This window comes from Orcinus orca, chromosome 16, assembly GCF_937001465.1.
Source record: "Orcinus orca chromosome 16, mOrcOrc1.1, whole genome shotgun sequence".
NCBI lineage: Eukaryota > Metazoa > Chordata > Mammalia > Artiodactyla > Delphinidae > Orcinus > Orcinus orca.
In genome coordinates, this window is record NC_064574.1 from 42,733,113 (window position 1) to 42,750,466 (window position 17,354).

Genomic DNA, 17,354 nt, shown 5'->3' on the forward strand with positions numbered 1-17,354 from the left:
ATCATTTATCTACTTTTTAGTATTAAAATTATATTTATCTCCCATTTAGTATAGTTTAAAATATACCTATATTTTGGGCTTCCCTGGTGGCGCAGTGGTTGAGAGTCCGCCTGCTGATGCAGGGGACACAGGTTCGTGACCTGGTCGGGGAAGATCCCACATGCCGCGGAGCGGCTGGGCCCGTGAGCCATGGCCGCTGAGCCTGCGCGTCCGGAGCCTCTGCTCCGCAACGGGAGAGGCCACAACAGTGAGAGGCCCGCGTACCGCAAAAAAAAAAAAAAAAAAAAAAAAAAATTTGAGTTAAGAGCTGAATACTCTAAAGGCATTTTAAAGGATTTCCAGTATTAATTTTGAAGATATGTACTTTTGCCACTGCTTAAGATCTGACTTCTCTGAAAAACAGACCATGACAGTGGTTCATGTAGGATGGCACAAGGTCATATTTGGACTGGGCAGAGACACTGGAGAAAGGCAATGTAAAAGAATTCACTTCAGATCCATAACATGGTGGGGCTCTTGCTCAGATATTCCCATGTTTAAAGTTGTATAGCATCCATTAGGATATTAATAAGTGTAAATGAATGATAAAAGAATTCAGCAGCCAAAACATTTTAGAAAGTACAGGTTTAGACAGGTAGTTTCCACATTGCAGGACTTTTCAGAGCCTTCAACATGCTGACATGCATTGAGAAGTTCAGGGGAGATTGAAGCATGTGGCATTTCCGATTTTAATTGACCAAATCTTATTTAAAAAAATTGATTTGTTATTTTTTTCATATATAAAACATTTTTAATCCAACAAATTATAGTTTGGGAAACAATCTCACATCCTATCCAGAAGAATTTAAAAATATAGTTTAAAGTTTTGTTTTCGATAAATCATAATCACTGTTATAATAAAAATAAGCAATAGTAAAATAACTTTTAAAAAATGGAGACTGAGTTTCTTAAATCCATTGTGGCACAGTGTTTTTGAGGGAATATTCTCCCAAGTTTCAGAAAATGATTTGGCCTCTCAGTTTTTGACACTAGGTTTCCATGAGCAAAAATGTGTATCCTGCCTCATTCTTAATGATGTTTGTTGTCATCTGTTCTTCCCACCACTGTTCCCAAGGTGGGTATATTTATTGTGAGAGACAGAGAGTGTTTCAGAACTGCTGCATTCCTTAACAAAAAGTAAAGAATGATTGGCTAGCTAGTGGCAAAGACAAACATTTTTTTAATCAAGGACAAAGACAAGGTTTCCTAACAAACATTGATAGCATTTAATGGAAAGTTTTCTATTTCCTTTAGAAATTAACCTTCTTTCTCAGGCCAAAAGGACAGTAACCCTCACATATACACGTGTGCATACACAAAACAACACACACACTTACATTGGGAATCTAAAAAAAAGGGTATAAATGAACTTATCTACAAAACAGAAATAGAGTTACAGATGTAGAAAACAAACTTATGGTTACCAGGGTGTAAGGGGGGAGGGATAAACTGGAAGATTGGGGTTTTAGACACTGTTTTAGACCCAACATGAATCTGCAAGACAAGATTTCTCCCAGCTTGATCTTTGAGTTATGATGTTTTTGTGATACTGGGAGACTCATAAAGGTCTAAGTCATTCAAAAGACATGTTTTTCAAAAGCCATTAAACGGTTACAGTTTACCTAAACCATCCATAAATGCTGTCTGTGCCAACCACGTTCTGAAGCAGAGTCATTACTAAATATTCACTCAATAACTCTATCCTAACCATGTAATGAGACAAACATTTCTGTTGACCGTTAAGACCTTGAGACTACTCCAAGCACAGGCACTGAACTTCTCTGAATCTTTCTTTTCAGTTTTAGGAAAAATAAGCAACCATCTTTTCTCATTGTACAGTTTTCTGCTTTCTGCTTGTCGGAACTTCCTTCCAACTGGAAGTCCTGGTGTAGACTCATCCAGAGAACTTGTATCTGCAGCTATGTATTCATTACCTAACACATGTTTGCCAGGATCAGCAGGAGGAGCTCAGGTTACCCTTCCACACATACGCCCTCCTCTTCCTGACAACCTTCTTTGTCCAAGGTCAAAGCCCCTCCCAAACTCTTCCCCTGTGCTTCCCCCAAGGTTGAGCTAACAGAGCACATCAGACTCTGCTCCCACTTCACTCCCAGAAACAGTGTCTCCTGAGTTTACGAGCATCAGTTCTTCCATCTCCACTCATCCTTTCTCCTCCTCCTACTTAACTGTTCTCCTCTCTGAACCATGCTTCCTACCCAACAGTCTGCCTTTTTCATCAAGTATAAAGAAACCAGGAACTCACTATGCTTCATATGGTGACCATATGCCCTGAAATTTTTTTATTGAAGTATAGTTGATGTACAATGTTGTGTTAGTTTCAGGTGTACAGCAAAGTGAATCTGTTATACATATACATATATCCATTCTTTTTTAGATGCTTTTCCCACATAGGCCATTACAGAGCATTGAGTAGAGTTCCCTGTGCTATACAGTATGGCTTTATTAGTTATCTATTTTTTATATAGTACTGTGTTTATGTCAATCCCAATCTTCCAGTTTATCCCTCCCCCCATTACACCCTGGTAACCATAAGTTTGTTTTCTACATCTGTAACTCTATTTCTGTTTTGTAGATAAGTTCATTTATACCCTCTTTTTAGATTCCAAATGTAAGTGATGTCGTACGGTATTTGTCTTTTTCTGTCTGACTTACTTCATTCAGTATTGCAATCTCTAGGTCCATCCATGTTGCTGCAAATGGCATTATTTTGTTCTTTTTATGGCTGAGTAGTATTCCATTGTATATATGTACCACATCTTCTTTATCCATCCCTCTGTTGAGGGACACTTAGGTTGCTTCCACGTCCTGGCTATTGTAAATAATGCTGCAGTGAACATTGGGGTGCATTGCCCTGAATTTTTAAGTACAATTCTGACTGCAAAGATTCTTTCTTCTTATCAGATCACATAATATGATTTCTGGAAGGAAAAAAAATAAAAGAGAAAAATACCTTCCTCCTGAGCATGGACTATCACCTCCTGGGAAACTAGGTTTGAGTGCTGTTGTCACAAGTATTTTGCTAGTTTTTCAGGAAGAAAAAAAAACGGAGGTGAGGTTAAAAAATAAATATCTAAAAATATCTTTGCTGTCATGTTATGTCATCTTTGCTCATTTCTTCCTTTGAAAATCCTTTCAGTGGTCATGAAGAAATTGTGTCCAAAGAGCTTTGTGCACAGATCCTAATTGGTTGGGTTTTAATAATAATGACAATAGAAAAGGTTTTATAGTACCCAAGTACCATCTCACTTAATTCTTTCAATGACTATTTGAGATGGAATATGAATTAGGGAATGCTAGCTGCTGTAACAAAAATGTCAAATTGACCCAAGAGAAATTTATTTTCTCATTTATATAAAATCCACAGTGAGAGGTCATGTTCCCTACAGTCTTTCAGGGACTCAAGGTGATGGAGGCATGTGAATTTCAGCTTGTGGTCCCTAAGGCTGCCTTGAGTCTTGACAGCAGATAGGAAGAAGAGAGAGAAAGGGTTGCACGGGAGGTTTTTACGACCAGGCCTAAAAGTGACACACACCACTTCTGCCCACTTTCCATTAGCCAGAACTCAGTTGCATGGTACCACCTGACTGCAAGAGAGGTCCCCTTAGTCCTGCAAGTTACTCCTTCTTGTGTGACTAGGATAAAGGAAACAGATTTGTTGAATAGCTACCCTGTATTTTCCAAAGAGGGGTGGCATTATTATTATCACTATTTTTTCCCTGTTTTTACAAACGAAGCAACCAAGATTCAGGTTGGATAACTTGCCTTGAACTACACAAGTATTGAGGGCTAAAGAATAGACTTGAGCTTGAGACTTTTTGAAAAAACAAAAATCACCCATTTCTGTGTTTTTCTCCCCCTTATGCCATGAGTCTGCTCTGTATTAAGAAACACACACTATTAAGTCTTTATGGGATGTCAGCTAATGCCATGAAAATGAGTGGTAAATACTTGATCTTTTCACACTTCTCTTTTGAAGGACAAGTCCATGTTTCAAGTTGCCTGCTGTTTTTTAAAATCAATAATGCCTAGAACTAAATGATAATATGTTTAGATTTTTGCCTGCTGTGTTTTATAGCAGACTCTATAATTTTAAAATGTTTTAATTCTTCATATCCTTCCTTATTTCAGATTCATATTTGAAGTGGTTCCCTCAAAAATGACATGAACAGCAGGGTCTCTACATAAGCTAATAAATGGGAATGTGTCACAATAGGGGCTCAAACAGAGCTCTGATTCACGAATCTGCTTATAGGTTTTCCTAGTGGCAGGTATCTTATTATATTTGGTCTAGAATTTCACATACTCATGTGTTATATAGATAGCTGGTTTTAATGAGTCCAAGGTCAAGGGTTTATATTGGGACCCTATATGAATCGGCTGACCTTATATCGGTCAAAGTTCATGGTCATATTAATATATCATACTTGAATGTGATCTCATTCTGTAAGTCAAGTAAAAGGTCCTAAGGCCGACTGACATTCCCAAGCAAAGCAAAATGAGCATATTCAGCCCATGGCTTCTTGAATTCCTCTAATACTTTCATCTTTCCCTCAAAGTAAAATGAAAACATGTAACTACAACATGTAAGACGTACCATCACAGACTGTACCTGCCCCTCCATTCTTATCTCACAGAACGCTCTTTCCCCTCACTATGCCTCCGTCTCATCATAGCCTTTTCTGGCCATCTTTTTAGGTAGGGCCTCTCCTCCACTAAACGTCCATCCCAGCCCCCTGTTCATTTCCCCATAACACTTACAACTATCTGGAACCGTGTAAACCTCGCTTTTCTTTTGCATACTTAGCTTTTGCCCATCCCTCCACTATAACTTGATTTTCATTGGGGGAAGGATAGCATATGTATTGTCCATCATTTTATCTTCTGGTGATTCGTACAAAGTCTGGCCTTCAGAAAATACCAATTAAAATGTATTTTGATTTAAAAATCTAAAAGCACCAATTAAAATGGTGTTATGGCCATCAACAAATATTGACTGGATTTTAACTCTTTGTAAGACCTTCTGCAAGAGGAAGAAGAAAATATTGCTGTTGACCTTCAAGGAATTTACAGTTGAGATGGAAAAATGAGATATCCAGGCATGTGTTACATAGCTAAAATCAGCAACAACAATACTAATTGCAGCTAATATTTATTTAATCCTTATTATACATTAGATTCTGTTCTAAAAATTTTACGTGTTTTCATTCATTCCACTCTCATCTATGAGATAAATGCAGTTATCACCCCAGTTTACAGACAAGGAAAGCGAAGCACAGAGCAATAAGGACATGGTCAGAGGCCACTTAACTAGGATGTGACACAGCTAACAAACCAGACAGAGTGACAAGTACAAAGGAAAGATTTCACAGGAACATGTCAAAGGAGCTTGGGGGCAAGGAACATCTCTGGCATGGGGTTATCTGTGAAGTGTGGGTAGAGAATAGGAGAGTTGAGCTGGGATCTGAAAGATGCACAGATGTCATAGATGGAAAGAAGCTATTCTAGTTGGGCAGAGGAGCAACCATGAAAGGTTGGAAGTAGGACATCAAAAAACCTATTTTTGGTTCGATGAACAGACTCACTTGGCCTCAATGATGGATCCATTCATCTACTTATTAATTAGTTACTAAGGTAGAGCTCTGATGATAAAGAACTCTGAATGCCAAGATAAGAAATTTGGGTCAAATCAACATAAAGCAGAAATTTTCAAACATTGGATATCGTTTGGGTATAAATAGTTTTTTAGTGCGGTAGTTGTTACAAATTTATCATTTTCTTTCTTCCTCTAATTCCTTCTCAGAGCATCCTCTCTGATTATACCTAATTAGACTCTTCTTTTTCCCAGCCATGCCTATTACCATTTGTAGATGCTTCTCTATATGCCAAATTAGATTTTCTAGTTTCTGATGGACCATCCTTTGGCAAGCTGCAGGTTCCCACCTTAACAACTTTGGCCTTCAAATAAACATGTCTTTAATTATTTGTGAAAGTCAGGCTAATACAAAATTCTCTAGAACAGCACTGTCTGATAGAAATAAATGAGATCCACAAATGTAACTTTAATTTTCTAATAGCCACATTAAGGAAGAGAAGGATGAAAACAGTTTTAATAATATAGTTAACCAGTACATCCAAATATAATTTCAACATATAGTCAGTAGTAAAATATTGATGAAGTATTGTATACTCTTTTTTAGAAACTTATCAGTATAGTTCTCTACTACAAACAGAACTGATATTCTGCTACTCACCCTAGTACCACTGTAGGAATGTTTAAAATACTGAAATACTTACATGGTGTTTGGCAAACAGTGACTTAACTCCCCTCCTTGCAAGTACCTCCCACCACCACTGCTATCCCTGGCACACCAAGGGTCTCCATGACCTTGCCCCAGGGCTGTGGGCATGTCCATCCTGATCAGAGACACCAATGCCAATTGTTAAGGGAATCTGGGGTGATATTCAAAACCCTTATCACTACTTTATCCATCCTGTCCAAACACTGACTACTTGATATGGTTTAAGAATCAATGACAATTAACCCCAGAGAATTGGGATAGGGAAAGGGAACCTTCCATTTAGGGAAGATTCCATTTCCAAATCCATTTTGAGACTTTGTTCTGATGGGCAACAAGGGTACCAACTTGAATAGCTCACATTCAGAAGTCAAATAAATCATCCAAACAGCAGAAAGGCATATGTCAGTGTTAAGGACAGTATGTTTGTGTCCCCTCAAACACAAACAAATTTCATATGTTAATGCTGCTAGCTGATGTGATGGTATTTGGAGATGGGCTCTTTGGAGGTAATTGGGGTTATATTAGGTCATGAGGGTGGGTCCCTTCATGATGGGATTAGCAGCCTTATTAAGAAAAGGAAGAGAGAAAGATCTCAAGCTCTGTCTCTCTGCATACACACTGAGAAAAGGCCATGTGAGGACACAGCAAGAAGGCTTCTTTCTGCAAGCCAGGAGGAGGGTCCCACCAGAAACCAAATCAGCCAATACCTTAATCCTGGACTGCTCACCTCCAGAGCTTTGAGAAAATAAATTTCTGTTGTTGAAGTCATTTAGTCTATGGTGTTTTGTTATGGCAGCCCTAGCAGACTAATATAGTCAGTCGTTGCATGAGGAAAGTCTATTATAATGATTTCTAGAGCTCATACTTAAACCTAGTCTAAAATATTACAGTAGTAGATTAAGATAAAATCTTCCTGGAAATAGAAAATACCATTTTTACATTAATCCATAGAATATTTCCCAAGGTTCTCATAAAACAACATCTTACAGTATTTTGTTTTAACACATTTTTCTCAGTTTATGAGGCAAAACATTGCCTTCATCATACAAATGCCTCTATACACCCCATTTCCTGTAATACCAGATGTTGCCTGATTTTTCTCCCCACCAGGGTCAGTTTTAAAAATGAAATTTACTGAACTTGTTTTGTTCTTCAAGACCAGGCTGTTCCCCTCTTTAACTTTCTCTAAGTTTCTTGGTCCAGTATCTTTCTTTCTTTCTTTTTTTTTAAACATCTTTATTGGAGTATAATTTGCTTTACAACAGTGTGTTAGTTTCTGCTTTATAACAAAGTGAATCAGTTACACATATACATATGTACCCATATCTCTTCCCTCTTGCGTCTCCCTCTCTCCCACCCTCCCTATCCCACACCCCTAGATGGTCACAAAGCACCGAGCTGATCCCCCTGTGCTGTGCGGCTGCTTCCCACTAGCTATCTATTTTACGTTTGGTAGTGTATGTATGTCCATGCCACTCTCTCAGTTTGTCCCAGCTTACCCTTTCCCCTTCCTGTATCCTCAAGTCCATTCTCTAGTAGGTCTGTGTCTTTATTCCCGTCTTGCCCCTAGGTTCTTCATGACCTTTTTTTTTCTTTTATATTTTTAGCTTCCATATATATGTGTTAGCATATGGTATTTGTTTTTCTCTTTCTGACTTACTTCACTCTGTATGACAGACTCTATGTCCATTCACCTCACTACAAATAACTCAATTTCATTTCTTTTTATGGCTGAGTAATATTCCATCATATATATGTGCCACATCTTCTTTATCCATTCATCTGTTGATGGACACCTAGGTTGCTTCCATGTCCTGGCCATTGTAAATAGAGCTGCAATGAACATTTTGGTACATGACTCTTTTTGAATTTTGGTTTTCTCAGGGTATATACCCAGTAGTGGGATTGCTGGGTCGTATGATAGTTCCATTTGTAGTTTTTTAAGGGACCTCCATACTGTTCTCCATAGTGGCTGTATCAATTTACATTCCCACCAACAGTGCAAGAGGGTTCCGTTTTGTCCACACCCTCTCCAGCATTTATTGTTTCTAGATTTTTTGATGATGGCCATTCTGACCAGTGTGAGATGATATCTCATTGTAGTTTTGATTTGCATTTCTCTAAGGATTAATGATGTTGAGCATTCTTTCATGTGTTTGTTGGCAATCTGTATATCTTCTTTAGAGAAATGTCTGTTTAGGTCTTCTGCCCATTTTTGGATTGGGTTGTTTGTTTTTTTGATATTGAGCTGAATGAGCTGCTTGTAAACCTTTGTCAGTTGCTTCATTTGCAAATATTTTCTCCCATTCTGAGGGTTGTCTTTTGGTCTTGTTTATGGTTTCCTTTGCTATGCAAAAGCTTTTAAGTTTCATTACGTCCCATTTGTTTATTTTTATTTCCATATCTCTAAGAGGTGGTTCAAAAAGGATCTTGCTGTGATGTATGTCATAGAGTGTTCTGCCTATGTTTTCCTCTAAGAGTTTGATAGTGTCTGGCCTTACATTTAGGTCTTTAATCCATTCTGAGTCCATTTTTGTGTATGGTGTTAGGGAGTGTTCTAATTTCATTCCTTTACATGTAGCTGTCCAGCCTTCCCAGCACCACCCATTGCAGAGGCTGTCTTTTCTCCACTGTATATTCTTGCCTCCTTTATCAAAGATAAGGTGTTGGTCCAGTATCTTTCAATCTGTATACAAGGCTCATGAGAATGCTATACATTGGAAATGACTAGAAAGGTAAATGTTTTTAAAAATAAATCTAAAATAGTGCCATACTTCTTAATAAAGCACTTTTGAAATGTTTAAAGTATATACACATCAAAATTAGAAAATGAACTTACAATGTCCAGAATGTGAGTCAGACTCTTACCTTGGTCGGTCAGAAAGTCAGAGAGTGAGGAAAACATTTCATGAGCCTCAAGAACTGGGTCATTCGAGAGGCAATAGCCTCTCCACCAATTCTTCTAGAAACTCAACAGTCATGCACTAGGGAGCATCCCAGACTTTACCTTCTTCTCCTCTTTCTGCTCTCCTAATGTTGCCAAGTAACTCTTAATGCTTCTTCTACCCCATCCATGGCTTCTGTTTCCTCCCTTCTCCTTGAGTGAATCTCTGCCTTTAAGCCACTCTGTGCTTTGAAACTTCCTCTGTATATTTTACCACCAAACACTCCAAGTCAAAGGAGCTGGTGGATTCCTTTCCATCGTTCTAATATGAGTTCTCTCCTGGTAGGTGGAGGTCTCATGACAGGCCACCTTAATTTAATGTCTATTGGTAACTGATCTGTCACCTCACCAGTCACCTATGGTCCAGCGCTCAGGATTAGATGGTACAAAACACGGCAACCTCTTTTACCAACTTTCCCTAGTTAGATGACAGACACTTGCCTCAACATACCCTAATGAAAGGCGTCATGGCATAAGAGAGCTGTAAGTCGGGAGAATAGGGGGAGCATTCACATTTTTGCTACTAAGTCGTGAAAAAACAGGTTATTGACTGTCTTGGCTGTCTTAATTTGGGTTCTCCAAAAGCAAATTCTGAGACAAGGATGTGGGTACAAATGGTTTATTTGGGAGGTGGTCCCAGGAAGCATAGGTGAGGCTTGGGGAAGTACAGCAGGGTTGGGAGGACAGCCAATAGGGGGTACATTAATGAACAGCTTACTGTTGGGGGAAACTGGGGCTCCATTCCTCTGAGAGCTGTATAGTGAACAGAATCGTCTCCCTGAGGGGCAAACTGGAGTCTTACCTCCTGCATCCTTTGGGTGTCTGGAGTTGGGCAGTAACTCCTGGGTGCATCTGGCCCACCTGGGTCAAGCATGCCCTCAGTCAGTGTCTCAGAAAGCAGCTCATCTCCTGGAACCATTTGCTGCAATCTCAGGGGTAGTTCAATGAGATATGGGATGGGGGCATGCCTGGCTGCTGTAAGGCTTAGCTGACCTGTGTTGTTTCTATTCCAGCTACTCTAAGAGATCAATCCTCTCTAAATGTTAGAGTTGGGTATGGGCTGAGAAGAAGTAAGAGAAAGAAGAGTGGAGTGAATCCAGCCTTGGGACACCCAATACCACAAAAGCATAGGGTTGTTTAGAATGGCTGGAGTTTGGATTCAGTTTGAATGTCCAATAATGGAGGCTATAGTAAAATAACTTGAGACCCACGTACTGAATCATTCTTCAGCCGTCAAAATTATAGAATTATATTCAGTAGCATGTGGGAAAGTTGAAGGAAAAAAAAAAAAAACAGAAAAAAGTAAACACATCCATTTTCATTTGAATGGGTTTTTGGATCTTTCTGGATGTGAGGAACAAAGAGATGCTAAGGAGAAGTCATCTAGGTCTTTGAAACTCACGTAAAATAAGTAACTCCCACAAAGGGTCCAGGTGCTTATCTCAGTCTCCAAACATGTCCCTTTCCATCACTTTGGAAAAGAGACTTAAGTTGTATTCTGACAGGGTGGGTTATGACTGGGTCCTTGAGGACTGTAGGAATCCCTGGATCTTAGCCAGTCTGTCCAAGCACCTGGCTGAAAACAGCCTGAGCCCAGAAGTTGAAGCAGCTATGAATCTGGAGATAGATTCTGCCTATTGCCTCAACTTCTCAATGAAATAAAATAATTGAGAAGTAGCGGCCAGCTGTTCGGCTCTGACCCTGCTCCAAGTAAGGGTCAAAAATAGCCTTCCTCCCTTCCCCTAAGGGGACAGTCCTCTCAGTAGTAGTTATCAGATCAAATTAAACTAAAGTGTAAATAAAATACTTGTCTTCTCCCTGATTTATAGATGAACATTTTAATAGAATTTCAAGTCGGTTTGTATTTAGAACCATAGCTAATTTTCATGCCTCTGGCCTGGTCAGATTTTTTTCTAACGATTTCAAGAGAGCCTGCGGTGCAAGGCTCAGCAAGGGGGAGGGAGGCGAGAACAGAAAGGCATCAGAGGATGGAGGTCAAGGAGACCAGGTCACAGACAACCCAACAAGAGCAGATTTGCCTTTGTTTACATCGCCAAAGGGGAAAAATTAACTTGATGGAAGGGGTAATTAAGCATTTCTTTTTCCATCATGGTCCAGCCCGGCTTCATACCCAACTGTTCTGTTTTGCATTGTGATGATTCTTCTTCGAGTTGCAGAGTTAAAGGCGGCCAGTGTGTCACTGATGTCACACAGCAACACTTCCCCCACTATTAACCTTTATTTTATAAATAGACAGTAAAAATCTCAGTGCAAGAACTGTCCAACACAGGTAGGCAGATTTACAGAGAAGTGCTGTCTGGAAGGAAGAGATCATTTGAACAAGTCAGCAGATTAGAGTTATAAAGTGTACAAAAGGGATTATCTGCCTTGACACCCTCAGGTCCTAGATGCTGAAATTGCGAGCATGTAAAGTGAATGGATTTTCCTAGTTATGAAGCTTGTCGGTGTAAACCTAGAATCATGCCTCCAACCTACTGCCCATCCACTCATGATTGATTTTCTTATTTGCTTATATTTTCAAAAACAACCTGCAGAAGAATACCACCTCCAGTGTTGGAATAAGCTGGTTTACCCAGGTGTACTGTTCAGAATTTGGAATATGTTTTCTTATAGAAACAAAGTTAGTATACGTGATGGTAGTTCTCGCAGGCGTGTCTCAAAGACACTTAGCACACAGATTCCACAGCTCTGGGAATGATTCTCTGCCTTTTAATGGGGGTTAATGAGAGCATAGTGGAGGCAAATGACCAACCATAGTTCAGTTCCCACTGCCCAGGGCCATGTCCTGTCCTGTGGACCCAGTTCCTTTTCAGGTAAACATAGTTCAGCCTGTGTATCCAGCGACACGGGGACCAAGCACAGTTCTGAGCTTTGCCATCTGAATCCTCTGGGAATGTATTGCAGGATATATTTTTCCTTTATGTATGGGGGCATCACTGCAAAGCTTCAAGGAGACCCTAATCGGCTGTAGAGACTCTAGTTTATAGTGAATTATCACACTGTTCAGCTGGAAGAAAAATTACTTTATTCTAATTGCTTCACACATTAAACCAGCTAAATGAACAGACCAGGATAAATGTTTTGCTTGGTTTAACTATTTTATAAGAATCAAAGGCAATCCAGGTGATTGTGTTTCTGTGCAACTTTTGCATCAGGCTAAGGTGCTCACATGTGGACGTTGACATGTTACAGAGCAAGAATATTTTACATGTAGGCATTCACACATGGCATTTATTTTGTTCTGACCCATTAGAACTTTTACACCCAAATGACCTCTTGCCGCTACTCTGAATAATAGTCAGGGGCTACGTCTCTTACTAGATGGATTTTGTTCACCTCCTGGCTTGAAAATGTCCTCAAAGATAGTTAATCGGACTTCCCTGGTGGAGCGGTGGTTAAGAATCCACCTGCCAATGCAGGGGACATGGGTTCGAGCCCTGGTCCAGGAAGATCCCACATGCCACGTAGCAGCTAAGCCCATGTGCCACAACTACTGAGCCTGCGCTCTAGAGCCCATGAGCCACAACTACCAAAGCCCGTGCACCTAGAGTCCGTGCTCCACAACAAGAGACGCCACTGCAATGAGAAGCACGTGTGCCGCAACTAGAGGAAGCCCGCACACAGCAACGAAGACCCAATGCAGCCAAAAATAAATAAATAAATTTATTTTAAAAATGGCAGTGTCACTGGCATTAGAGTATACATTTCTATAGTTATTTTTAACCTTGTTGGGGTCACAGATCCCTACAAGAATATGACAGAAGCTATCTCCTCCCAGAAAAATGAACATATGAATATAAGCACACATTTGCATATCATTTCAAAAAGGTTTGTGGACCCCTAGAGTATATTTAGTGGTGCTCTAGGGTTAAGAACTTTTGTTCTAAGGGAACGTTTTCAAAATAGAGAGCATTTATTTTGATTTATAGTCTAGATATGTTTATTAAAAATTCAATAGTATCATCATTTATCATCACAGCTTAAATCTATACATGTACTATCCTGTATAGACATGTGTAACTGACCTCATTAAAAATGACCTACTGTTTAGAATTTCTGTCTGTAGAACTTTGCCTTGGCTATTTGATTTAATATTTGCATGTGAAAAAATTCTCTAATAGGACATTGACCTTAAGGATTTTGAAAGTCAGCATCTACATATAAATTTAATTCAAATTCTCTGCTATTAAAAGAACATTGACAGAAGCTCAGAATTAGGTGATAACTCTTTCACATTTTTTGAACATTACCAAATGATAATTTTTAGAATTAAATAAAATGTGAATCCAAGGTGATTCAAGAATTTAGTGTATACAACTATAGTTTTCATGGTAGTTTATGGCTATGAAAAAATACCCTCTTTTAATGACAATATGTACCGGATATATTTTCTCTCTTTCTCATTATGAATAATGACTTTATATACATATATAGTGCAGCTTTCATCCCCTCCCAAGCAGAAAATCTCCAGTCGTTTCATATCCACGACTAAGTATAATGCAATGGGATCCATGGTTTAAAACATTCAGGATCAAAACCAGTCCTGCTAAAGTTCATGAGACTGGAAATTCACATAGCCCTTTTTTTTTTTTTTTTTTTTTTTTTTTTTTTTTGCGGTACGCGGGCCTCTCACTGTTGTGGCCTCTCCCGTTGCGGAGCACAGGCTCCGGACGCGCAGGCTCAGCGGCCATGGCTCACGGGCCCAGCCGCTCCGCGGCATGTGGGATCTTCCCAGACCGGGGCACGAACCTGTGTCCCCTGCATTGGCAGGCGGGCTCTCAACCACTGCGCCACCAGGGAAGCCCCACATAGCTCTTTTAATAGAGACACTGTAGTGGAAACAATCTTCTGTAGCCACCTGGTTATTTGTGCATGCTATCATGAGCTTATACTGTTTATCTTGCTTTATTGCTGTGCATACAATAGGTGTGTACACTTCTGGAGACGAGGCTCACATACAAGACAAAGTGAACTTGTGGCTTTGGTGATGGGTCATATTGATGGGAAATCCTTGTCATCACATAAAGGCATATTTCTGTACACACACAATATACTGAAACGTCATATTTCTCAGATGCATAGTCTTTTATATATTTTATTTCCAAAGCCAGGACACATTCTTAGAATTTATGGTGTGTTATAGTTCATTTGGTCTCATTTTTTTGATTCTACACAAAATAACAGTGCAAATAACAATTGATGGTATCTTGGATTCAGTGAAATACATTGTATATTTTAGAGCACAAAAGATCAGAAGGTACCTTAGCAATGTTACAGCAACTCCTCAAGGAAATTGAAATTAAAGGGTCATTTAACTTACCAAAGACACAGATATTGGTGACAAACAGGTATAGACTAATGATTAATTTTTTAAGTACTTTCACCCATCTTACATGACTCATTGGACCATAAACTTGTAAACTCAGTGTAAATCACTTTTCAAAAGACATTTCTTAAGTCATATTTGGTACCTGAAACATAATGTTTATGTAAATTAGAAAATATAATGAATTATTGTTAAGTGTAAATGAATAAATTTTAACTACATACAAAATCTTGGATAATCTTGAAAGAAATGAGTGTTGTACAAGGCTACATATCGAATGGTACCATTTTCTATAAACAAGTAGAACTAAAATACTTTCAAAATTAAAATTTAGCCTGGTTCATATAGTACCTTCTTTCAGTCATTGTTCATTTTCAGTGTTCATGTGGAAAAAAGTATTCAAATGATATTTTTTAATCCACATGTTAGATTTAAAATTAAAAAGGCATATTTTAATGGGAGCTGATTTAAAACAATTTGACGTGAGTGAGTTAACAGTTTGGGAAATGTGTCTGTGCTCAAGTTTTGCTTCCAAATTTGGACTTTGAAACTTATTGTCAGTCTCAGAAAGAAATAAGAAACAGTGCAGGTAATTAAACAGTTGCCTTGGGGGAATTATTTGCAGCCAATTAAAACCATATACTTTCGGTGTATACTTGCTTCACTGGTTATTAAATTTGAATCTTATGTTAACTACCCAGGTTTCTCACTTGTCCATCAAATGTTGCTTGTGGCAAGTTGGAGAAACAGACTTTCTCATAATATTCTAAAACATATTGTTTAAAGCTATCTCCTAGTTTGGGGAGGGAGAGAGAAAAATGGGTAAGGGAAACAAAGCAAGAATGATTTATTTTAGATTCCATCTGATTCAGCTCTGTTAGGGAGTTAAAACACAACTGAGGAATATGAACTCAGTAGAGAACCCATTTGTATTAGACGTGCTGGTCTACCATCCCCAGCTCTCTCCGTGGCCACATGCATACAGGATTAGCTCATGACTTTTAGATATCTTTGGATTACCACCCTTTTAACTGCATGAAAAATATCCACTAGATTGTAACCCCTATGAGAGCAGAGATTTGTTGTTTTGTTTACTATTGACTCCCCAGTGTCAAGAACTGTGCCTGGCGTAGAGTTGGCCCTTCGTAAATATTTGTGGAATGAAAGATCTATTTTCTCTCTTTCTGCTGACCTACTCACGTGCTCTTTCCAATGGATTTTGAAGAGCCTCCCTAGAGGTCTCCAACATCCAACAGGGGGCGCTTTGTAGCTTTGCAAGAGTCCATAAGTCACTGGAATCCTTTTAGCCACATATTTCCTGTAAAATACATCATACAATAAAAAAAAAAAAAAAGATGAACTTATGCTGATCCCACGTTTAAATGTGCTACACAAGAGAAAGGGTGAAGTTGCACAAAACAGAAGGTTTGTGTTCCCCCTTTGCTATCTTTCTACTGGGATAGCTCCTGAGGAAGATGAACTTAATTACCACTGGATTTCAAAGCTCTACATCTGCCTTTTTCAAGGACTCAAGGCTCCCATATATGCACAACAACAGTAATGGAAGCATTAAGAACATTAAAATTATATTCCTTTAATCTTCTCTATTTTGCCTTCCTTTCATATCCTTTTGCACAATTCTCCTAAGATTTTCACTGATGCATAAAGTCTGCTTATATTTTCTTCCTTGTTGTGAAAAAGATGTTCTAGCCGAATCTTTACCGTTTTTACCTTGTGAACTTTGTGCAGACATCTTATGCAGTACTTTAAGAAAAGCTTATTTATTGATGAAGATATTTAAGTATTTTAATGGCATTTTTAAAAAATAATAGATTTTTTTTCCCAAACATAGATCTATTCTTTTAGTGCTGGAGGCTGTTGTATTTCCTGGTTAAAAATGCTGACTAGGGATTTTGCTTGTTTGTGATGTCAGATTCTGCAAAGGATGACAATATTACAGAAGAAAATGAAGTAACAGATCATTCTATATGTGGCCAAGATCATCCCAATGGTAAGTTGTGAGATTCTTTTTCAGTTGTTTTTTTTTTTGTTTGTTTGTTTTTTCTGCTTTAGAATATTGCGTTTTCTAAAACCCAGATTTTACTTTTTCTGGAAAAATGGAACCTGGAATCTTGAACAACTGAGGAATTAGGGGCACCAGCCCTCCACACGGTCAAAAATCGGTGAACGACTTTATAGTCAGACCTCCGTATCTGTGGTTCCACATCCACGGATTCAACCAACCACAGACTATGTAGTACATATTTGTTGAAAAAAATTTACCTATAAGTGAACTGCACAGTTCAAACCCATGTTGTTCAAGAGTCAACTGGGGCTTCCCTGGTGGCGCTGTGGTTGAGAGTCCACCTGGCGATGTGGGGGACGCGGGTTCGTGCCCCGGTCCCAGGTGATCCCACGTGCCGTGGAGCGGCTGGGCCTGTGGGCCATAGCCGCTGGGCCTGCGCGTCCAGAGTCTGTGCTCCACGATGGGAGAGGCCGCAGCAGTGGGGGGGCCCGCGTACCGCAAAAAAAAAAAAAAAAAAAAAGGAGTCAACTGTATTTTACTAGAGCTAAATACCAGCTGATTGGTAGCTGCCACATTTAGAAGGGATGTTTGCTCTCCACAATCCTCATTACTCATTAATTTTGTACCTGGCTGGCTTCATTTATTTTTTTTACCTGACTGAACTCTGTAGGCATTGGA

General features: G+C 39.1%; 1 protein-coding gene across 1 annotated transcript in view; it reads left to right on the top strand.

Moving 5' to 3' along the window:
- MACROD2 (mono-ADP ribosylhydrolase 2) overlaps positions 1–17,354 on the top strand; it is a 1,997,895-nt gene that overhangs the window by 1,883,331 nt on the left and 97,210 nt on the right. The window contains exon 13 of the mRNA XM_049699229.1: positions 16,584–16,661. Coding sequence (XP_049555186.1) covers positions 16,584–16,661 — 78 coding nt within the window. The remainder of the gene's footprint in view (positions 1–16,583; positions 16,662–17,354) is intronic.